General features: G+C 52.3%; 1 protein-coding gene across 1 annotated transcript; it reads right to left on the reverse strand.

Annotated features, from left to right (window-relative positions):
- Positions 1 to 497: 497 nt before the first annotated feature.
- Positions 498 to 2,239, reverse strand: GPR12 (G protein-coupled receptor 12). Its single transcript, XM_068526728.1, has 2 exons — positions 2,190 to 2,239; positions 498 to 1,543 (listed from the first exon to the last, which is right to left on the reverse strand). The coding sequence occupies exon 2, from the start codon at positions 1,526 to 1,528 to the stop codon at positions 524 to 526; it is 1,005 nt and encodes a 334-aa protein (XP_068382829.1). The 5' UTR covers positions 1,529 to 1,543; positions 2,190 to 2,239; the 3' UTR covers positions 498 to 523.
- Between the last annotated feature and the right edge of the window lie 7,499 nt (positions 2,240 to 9,738).

Consider the following 9,738-nt stretch of genomic DNA (forward strand, 5'->3'; position numbering starts at 1 on the left):
ATCATGTAAATTATTTCCATTGGCTTCAGAGTGATTGTATTGTTAGATACATGCAGCACGGAAAATCTACCTTGATGTTAAAAAAAAAAAAAAGGTCTGGAAAAAGTAATGTCTCCATTTTCCTCAGTAACTCAGTTTTATTTTAAAGTCCAGGTAAAAACTCTGGGACCAATTTACTTTTTATAATTTCATGGCCATGTCATACCCCTTCCTTTCCCCCCCGCACTACCAATCCTCCAAACAATATAAAACAAAAACCCTGCCTCCAAATAAAATACTTAAAAAAAAAAAACCACCCCAAACAAAACGAAATTGTATTGAGCAAAGAACTCAATTGTTTTTAAAGGGTGAAAACACTGGTAACATTATTTTCACTTCAATCACTTAACTTATCTAAATAAACGCTTCAAAGTGCTCCTGTGGCTCAAGAGAGAATCCAACAGAAAGAATTTAAGGAGAGCATCTCATCCGCTCGGCCAGGCAGTGGGAGTGCTTGGTAATGCAGGCTCCTAGTGGAGTGACGCTACACGTCGCTGGGGGACGGCGCTCTCTGCGAGAGGCTGGACGGGATGCAGCCGCAGCAGATGAGGCAGAGGGCTTTCTGGATCTCTTGGTTTCTGAAAGCGTATATGACAGGATTGATGATGGAGTTGTAGGTGGCGGGCAGGAGGGTGGCATAGGTGTAGATGGAGGGGTAGGTGTAATCAGCTATCAAGGAATAGAGGGTGAAAGGCATCCAGCAAGCCGCAAAGGTCCCCAGGATGATGGCCAGGGTCGAGACCCCCTTCCGGGTGGTCACGTAGTGCGAGGTGGCCAGGAAGTGGTGCTGCAGGGCTATCTGGTGGGCGTGCCTCATCACGATCTTACAGATCTGGATGTAGAGCTGAAGCATGAGCGCAAACATGAAGAGGAAGGAGATGGAGAGGATGGCGGCGTTGTTCTTGGTGAGGGGTCTGACCACGCTGCAGGTGGACTCGTCTTGGAGGCAGTTCCAGCCCAGGACCGGCAGCAGTCCCAGGCAGACAGACGTCCCCCAGAGCATGATAAGCATGACATAGGTAAACGTGACCGTCCTCTCCGAGTGGTAGGTCAGAGCGTAATACAAGGAGAGGTAGCGGTCAACAGTGATAGCCAGCAAGCTGCAGACAGAGGCAGAGAAAGAGGCGACAATCAGTCCAATGGTGACCAGCTTGGTGGCTTCTGACTGCAGCAGGTAGGCGAAGACGAAATTGATGATGAGTCCAATGCCGGCCAGCAGGTCTGCAAGCGCCAGGCTGCCTATCAGCAGGAACATGGGGGCCCGCAGGCTGGGGTTATGGAAGATGATAAGGACCACGATGGCATTTTCACAGGAGATGAGGGTTCCCGAGGTACACAAGACAATGTCCCACGGGTTGACAACCAGCTCTGGCTCCGGCTCCACGCCAGGAACCTGGGAAGAGACGGCAGCCGAGACGTTCCCCGCAGCTCCGGCATCTAAATAATCCCGAGGCAGCCCGCTTACATTGACCTTCAGGTCTTCATTCATTTTAACCCCCGTCCTCTTCAACGAAAAGACAGGCTGTTTAATGTTGAGATATAGCAGGGTGACAATCCAGCATCACGCAAAACCCACACAAACAGAAAGCCAGCCCCTACTCAGATACTACCCCCAAATGCCACAAGCTTCCTGAATTACACACTGAGAGGGAATAAAACAAAAGCCAAAGTCTCCGTGGCTTAAAACCCACCACAACAAAAAAAATGTCCTTTGGCTCTGGGGGAAACACAGGATGGGACGTGCACACACGAGCGTGAGCGGGGCAGGCACACGCGGGACCGCGGCGGCCGGTTTGCTAAAGTGCTGGGGACACACGTGAAAATCCGTCTCGCGTGCTGCAAAAGGAGCCTGGCACCGGGGCTGCCGCTGGGGGACCGCGCCACGGCGACAGGTCGCGAGCCGGGGCCGCCCTCCTCGGTGGAATGTTCAAAACTCCCACCCGCCAGCCGCCCGGCGCGCGTGCACACACTCACACCCCGGCCAGAACAAAGAGGGGTCCGGCCTCCCCCGTGCGCACGGGGCAGTCGCGGCAGGGCCACGAAAGGCGGGCGCGCGCGATGGAGGTGTGGACACAGACAGACAGACAGACGCCCATGCACCACGGCCGCTGCCCTGGCGGCGGGGGCGCGGCGGACGCGAGGGGACTCACGGGGCGCCGGGACAGGCTGCCCGCGGGGACGGAGGCATCGCGGGGGTCACCTTGGCGCGCCCAGGCCGGGGGGCTCCTCCGCTGCTCCCGAGGCGCGCGGGCGACCCAAGTGGCCTGTCGGCGCCGGGCCCGCGGGGCGAGGGGCGGCTGCCGCGCTCGGTGCTCAGCCGGGAGGGCGGGGGCGCGCTCCGCGCCAGGTGAGCGGCGGCGGCAGGTGAGCTGCGCGCTCGGCTCGCGCGCCCGGCTCTCCCCGCCCGGCCGCCCGCTCGCGGCACGCGCGCGCGTCCCCGCCCCGTGCCCGCCCGCGCGCGCGCGCCGCCGCCGGAGCCCCGGGAGGCCGGAGCGCGCCCCAGGGGTCGGGGCTGCGCGGGGCGCGGGGCGGCGGGAGCCCCCCAGCGCCCTGCGGGAGCGAGACGACCCGGAGGCGGGGAAGTGCACTGTCACCCTCGCTGCCGCGGCCCCGCATCCCACCCCGGCTGGCGGTCGGGGCTTGCACCGCGCGGGGGCGGGGCAGCGCTGCCCGGGAGCCCAGTGACCTATTTCGTTCCTGAGGTCCCCCTGCTGAGTCCCGGTCTCCAGCGGCCCGCTTCTCCACGCCTTTCCCTAAACTGCTACCTCCATGGTCAAAAGCATTGCTTAGGGTGGTTTTTCAGGATCGGCATTGGGGATGGATGCCGGGCGAGCAGGTTAGGGAAGCAGATCTTTGAAGCAGGAAAACGCTCAGCCAGCTGCTTCAGAATTGCCGTTGACCACACTGCAACCTGATCCCCCAGAGGCCCCCTTCCGTAGGTGTGTCCTGGACTTGGCTTTTTAATTACTATTCCCCGGGGACATTTGCTTGACTGGATTTATAGGGTGCTGCTATGTGAATCATCATTATCATCATCAAACTGCACTTATTAAGTGCTCCTTGAGCTGTGTTTTCAAATGGAAATCATTTACTGAGCTCCTACAGAAGCACAGTGCCAAAACCCAATTCATTTAGGGACTGAAGTGGCAGTGCTAATTTATGTTTTCATTTTAACGCATCAATAGTTTCTAAGATGAAGAACCTGATTGCTGTCTGCTTTTATGAGCCTGTCTCCTCTGGATACAAAAACCAGAGCACCTAGATCTTAAGTTTAAAGATGGGAGATGGAAAAGGCGTGATCTTCTGGTCTTTTCCCGTCAGCAGTGAAGGTTTTCTCTACTGCCTTTCTCCACAGTGAGGGAGGGGGTCCTGTATGAATGAAGACGGTCTGCAGGGCACAGGACCCTAGAACTAACTCCTTCCTACCAGGCCATCATCCTCTGGCTGGCCGGTCTTCCCCTGGGGCTCACTGTCACTCCTCACTCCAGCCCTGCAGGCTCATCCACCCCTGACTCCCCCTCCATCCTCCTTCTCCCTTCTCCCATCAATCAGCCCCTGACTCTGCAAGATCACCCCAGCTCTCTCTGCACGCCAGGTCGCAACTCCAAATCAGCAGTTCCGGGGTGGGGCCCAGATTCTGCATTTGCAGCCCTCTGTCCTAGTGATTCCGACTTTGCTGGTCCACGGACCACAATTTGAGAAGCAAGGTTCTATGGAGTTGTAAGAATCGCTTGCACCTCACGGAGAGGCATTGGACACCGTGACTGCCAAAGAACCATGCTAAGGGCTGAGCATACAAACTCAGTAAGACGTGCTGTCTCTCCTCACAGGCATGTACAGTCTGGTGGTGACAGACACATAAAAAGCAACAGTAATACCAGGCAGCAAATGCTGTAATGAAGAGATGTACATCTTCCTCTCAATTTCTGTGATGATTCAAAAGCACTTTTAGAATAAAGCGATGAAAAACCGTCATTTAAACAAACACATAGGGCTTCCCTGGTGGCGCAGTGGTTAAGAATCTGCCTGCTAATGCAAGGGACATGGGTTCGAGCCCTGGCCCGGGGAAGATCCCACGTGCCGCAGAGCAACAAAGCCCGTGCACCACAACTACTGAGCCTGCGCTCTAGAGCCCGCAAGCCACAACTACTGAGCCCACGTGTCACAACTACTGAAGCCTGTGCGCCTAGAGCCTGTGCTCCGCAACAAGAGAAGCCACGACAATGAGACGCCTGCGCACCGCAACAAAGAGTAGCCCCCGCTAACCGCAACTAGAGAAAGCCCGGGCACAGCAACGAAGACCCAACACAGCCAAAAATAAATTAATTAATTAATTTTTAAAAAATACACATAGGCTTTTCAGTATGACACAGTTCAAACCACCTGCCCAATTTTTAGGAGCCTCACATCAGCAGAGCAGTTTAGGGAAAGTGAATGACAGCGCCAACCGGACATCATTGTTGTCAATAACATGGAGATGGGCCCTGACTTACAGAGCTTACAGCAGTGGGCTTTCTTCCCTCTTTAATGTGTTTGGGAAACAAGAAAAAAGAATGGAGGCTTGAGAAGAGAAAGGGTAATAGGTGGATGGCAGAGATATGTAGGTTTTTGCAGTTTTGAGACCCGGGAAGAGTTAAAGGAAGAGACTGAGAAAACTCACTGTGGGGCTTGGATGCGGCTAAATGGCAGGAACCTGGGAGCCAGGGGCCAGGGCAGCTCCTCCGATTGCCAAGGTCAGCCATGCGTTCACAGTCCTGCTGTTACCCCTTCCCCTTGAATGACTGCTTGTGACAAAAAGAAGGATTTAAACTTCACTCCAAATTTCTATGTTTATCGGTGTATCTGTTAGGACTTTTGTTGCCAAGGGGCAGAAACGCAATTCAGACCAACTTAATTTAAAACGGATGTTGCTGTCTGGCATGGCTGGGAAAGGTCCTGGAGAGGCTCAAGGCGGAGGAGGAGGAGCTTCAGGAACAGAGTCCTACCCGTGTGCTGAGGCCCTCGGTCAGCCCGCCCCTGACTTTGCCAAACTCAAACGGTCCTTTCCTAGACCAGCATCTCCCGTGAAGCCATGAAAGTGCCCCCAGGCAGCCCCAGGCTGGCACGCTGAGACCATCTTCCCAGCTGGAGGGAGGAATTCCCACGGAGGACTCTGGCCCGGCCTGGTGTGTGCCCAGCTCTGAACCAACCGTGCGTTCCAACCGGATGGGGCAAGTCCTGTGTGGAGTCCTGCAGTGAAGATTCCACCTGAACTTGGCCGAATGAGCATTTCCCAAGAAGAAAAGAGAGGTGGGACGCCAGGCAGTGAGATCCCGAAGGATGTCCTCCATGGCCTGGAATTCAGCGGATCAGGAGGTTTTGCTCGGCCTTCAGTGATAAGCAAGGCTGTGTTCTCAGTTCATTCACCACCACAACCCCCCATTACAGGACACTGCAGCAGACACCATCAGTGTGCAACGTTTATTGCCTTTTAATCGCTTATCTTCTTGGTCATTTTTTCCTGTAAATTTGGCAAGAAATCGTGTAGGAGGTAAAGCATCTTCCCTCTCCTTGACTCCTTTAGCAAGACAAAGAGGTGGAGGGTGGGAAATTTACACCCCAAATTCTGCAAGGTGTGTACACGGGGTGTGACAACGTGTGGCTAGAAGCGCTCTGGCAGTGGGCTTGTGAACAGTGAAGGAGAATGACTAGCTCTGTGTTTTCCTCTCTGGATGATGCCTGCCTAACCCAGCGTGATATGGGGGCAGGTAATCGACGCATACTTTGCTTGGCAGTAGAGTTGACCTGTACTAACTCTTGATCGTTCTACACTTGAGCTCACATTTCTGATTGCTTTTATAGTCAACTGAGTTTACGTCGATTATGTAAGGTCAGTGACACCCAGAAATTTGGATTTCATGGGTTGGTAAGTTTCCTCACCAGCAGTAGCAATAGCAAAAAGGACAGACTGACCTGGAGACTTTTATTTTGCTCCATAAATTCATTTAGGCAAGCAAACTTCTAACTACTTTCATTATTATTTCATAGAAAAAAAAAAAAAAAGACATTTTTAGGCTTTAAAAAAAGGACAGGGCTTCCCTGGTGGCGCAGTGGTTGAGAATCTGCCTGCCAATGCAGGGGACACGGGTTCGAGCCCTGGTCTGGGAAGATCCCACCTGCCGCGGAGCAACTAGGCCCGTGAGCCACAACTACTGAGCCTGCGCGTCTGGAGCCTGTGCTCCGCAACAAGAGAGGCCGAGACAGTGAGAGGCCCGCGCACGGCGATGAAGAGTGGCCCCCGCTTGCCGCAACTAGAGGAAGCCCTAGCACAGAAACGAAGACCCAACACAGCCAAAAATAAATAAATTAATTAATTTAAAAAGAAAAAAAAAGGACATACCTCAAACGAAAGGATCGGGCTTTAAATGAAATACATCTTGTTTTATGAAAATTCACTGCAGTGTTCTGACTTTTTTCATTCTGCCCCAGCTGGGTGGAAACTGCCAGAGCCCAGATTGGTTGGGGGATGGCTCTTGAGAACCACTGATGGACGCAATGATTTTGTAGCCACTCAAAGGGAACCTAGAAGAGATTTAATACTTTTGGTCAAATCAATAGGGGAAATGTACAGGTCAAGTTTCAGATTGTATGAGTTTTCGTTTAGGCACCCAGGTTACCCAAGTTTTGTTACTCGCCTCTCCAAGCTGATGGCCTGTGTTTATGCAGCACCCACTGCGTGCCAGGCTCTGAACCAAGATCTCTTCACTTCACCAGAATTAGAAAACACTGCTGCCAGCAGGTTGGACGTTGTCACCACGGGAAATGGTCAGCCAGCTTCCTCCCATGAATCCTCACATAGTGACATTCATTTCTCTGAGGATTTACCCTGGTTTGGGGAGCTTTATATTAACCAGGCTGATGTGTTTGCGTAAAAGCGCCAACTATCATATAATAAATATTTACGGTCTCAGAAGCCAGGTATGAGCAGACCTGTGCGCCCTGGAGCAAGGAGACAACTTGCCTCTGTTCCCTGTTTGTAAAATGAGGATGTTCCCAGCATCTATTCCGAGGACTGGTGTGAGTCTGACACGGGATAAGGGGCACGGTGCACTTATCCCAGCCTGGCAGAAAGCTAAGGTCTGTCAATGAGAGTTACGATTACTGGTGTGGCCACTGTTAGCCCATCATCTCCCTGTCCTCCTGTGTGTGCGGGGATCCACGGGAATCCTGTTCTCTCAGCCGCATTGGCCAAATGCCTTGGCATCCTCTTTGGGGCCATTACTCACAAAATACCCAAACTGTCAGGAAACTCTGTTGACTTTACCAACAAAATACACCCAGAATCCATAATTGCCCAAACGTGGAAGCAGCCAAGATGCCCTTCAGTATGTGAATAGAAAAGTAAACGGTGGTACCTCCAGACAATGGAATACTATCAGTGCTAAAAAGAAATAAGCTCTCAAGACATGATATTAATGCATTTCATTAAGTCAGGAAACCAGTGTGAAAAGGCTACTTCCAACCATTCAGGAAAAGACAAAACTATGGAGACAGTAACAAGATCAGTGGTTGTCAGGGGCTGGGGGAAGGATGAACAGGAGGAACACAGGGTATCCTTAAGGGCAGTGAAACTGCTCTCGTTGATACTGCGATGGTGGATACATGCCATTATCCACTTGTCAAAACCTGCCGAATGTATGACACCAGAGTGAATTCTAATGTGCACTGTGGACTTTGTAGGACGTGTCAGCGTAGCTTCATCAGTTGTAACACGTGCTCCTCTCTGCTGGGGATGTTGGTGGTTGGATGGGCCTCAGTCAGCATCTCCACCGTGACCCAAGGACTCCCTTCAGAGTGACGTGTTCTTTGAGACACGCCCGTCTATAGCGTTGGGTCTGAGGCAGGTCCTGCTCGCTTCACAGTCCTTTCGTGTTTTTCAGATGACTTGCCTTGATGCCAGTGGAGGGATAAATGGTTTAGGGGCTGAGTTGTGTTTCCCCCAAAATTGGTATGTTGAAGTCCTAGCCCCCAGTACCTCAGAGTGTCTCTGAATTTGGAGAGAAAGCCTTTAAAGTGATGATTCAGTTAAAATGAGGGTGGGCCCTAACCCAATACAATTAGTGTCCTTATAAGAAGAGGCGATTAGGACACAGATTCACACAGGAAGAGGGAAAGCCACGTGAAAACAGGGAGAAGGTGGCCGTCTGCAAACCAAGGAGAGAGGCTTCAGAAGGAACCAACCCTGCCCATACCTTGCTCTCAAGAGTTAGAGCCTCCAGAACTGAGAGAAAATGAATTTCGGGGTTTTTTCAGCCACCCAGTCTGCGGCACTTTGTTGTGGCAGCCTTTGCAAACTAATACAGATTACTATGAGCAGATAGACAGATGCTGACAGGAAATCAAAGTCTTCTGGATGGCCTGAAATTGGTCCAGAGCAGAGCTTTCCAAACTGCATCAAGGAACAGCACTGTCTGCAAGATGCTAGTCCAAGGCCAAAAAGTGTACCAGGTGCTGTCGACGCGCCCCCCCCCCCCCCCCCGCAACACGTCCCCTGGTCCCTCAGGGCACACCAGGCAGCTTCCAGAACCCAGCACGTGCATCTCCAGCCTGAGGACCTTCTCTGGTCTAGAGGCTGCTTTGCCACCTGCGCTGCAGGTCGGAAGTGCCGGGAAGTTCATGCCCCGGAGCAGCCAGCTGTCAATGACGGATGGGAATTGTATAAATACCCCGGCTCCCTCTCTCCTCTCTGAGTCTCAGCTTACTGGACTAACAAGTGGCATAATTTTTTCAGACTGAAGAAGCCACCGCAGCCCGAAGGGCGTGGGAATTGCCCTGGTTATGCTGCCCACTCAGTTCCAGGCACGCCAATCCCCGCAGCACGCGAAGCTCCCTTTATATCCTGTTATTGTTCGGAGATGTCGGCCTCAACCTCCCCAGTTTGTTTCCTTGGGGTTTAACCAAGTCCCCGGAGCATGTTTTGAGTCTGAGTCTTAGCAGGCTTAAGCTCCTTACTCACGATGGGAATGTATTAGTCAGCTTGGGCGGCCACAACAAAATGCCACGGACTGGGAGCCTGACACAGTGAAATTTTATTTCCTCACAGCTCTGGAGGCTGGAAGATCAAGGTCCTGGCAGAGTTCAGTTTCTGGTGAGGATCCTCCTTCTGGCCTTTTCACTAAGCTCCCCCATAGCTTTCCTCGGTGAGCGCACGTGTACATGTGGAGACGGCAAGCAAGCCCTCTTCCTCTTCTTCTAAGGACACCAACCCTATCGGATCAGGCCCACCCTTATGACCCCATTTAACCTTAATTACTTCCATAAAGGCCCCATCTCCAAATACAGCCACACGGGGGCTAAGGGCTTCAAAATATGCATTGAGGGGACACAGACATTCAGTCCATTCATTACAGGTAACTTGCTTTAAAACCCTGCTCATTGCTCTATTCTCTCGCCTGTCTCACTTCTCTATCCCTACCAACGTTTCCTGGGATCACACCCAAAATAAATTACTATACTAAATCTTTGTCTCAGGGTCTGCTTCTGGGGAATCCAAACCAACACAGAAAAGCTGAACGCCGTTAAGTTCTTCTAGGAAAATTACGGCACTTGGTAGCACGTTAGAGGCTCCGAGAAGTCTTCCCTAAAGAAGCATTTCACTGAGTTTCACCCAGGGCTTCACAAACTTTCTTAGCCTGGGATCTCTTTCTTCGCCCCCTTGGA

The sequence above is a fragment of the Eschrichtius robustus genome, chromosome 18 (genome assembly GCF_028021215.1).
Source record: "Eschrichtius robustus isolate mEscRob2 chromosome 18, mEscRob2.pri, whole genome shotgun sequence".
NCBI classification, from domain to species: domain Eukaryota; kingdom Metazoa; phylum Chordata; class Mammalia; order Artiodactyla; family Eschrichtiidae; genus Eschrichtius; species Eschrichtius robustus.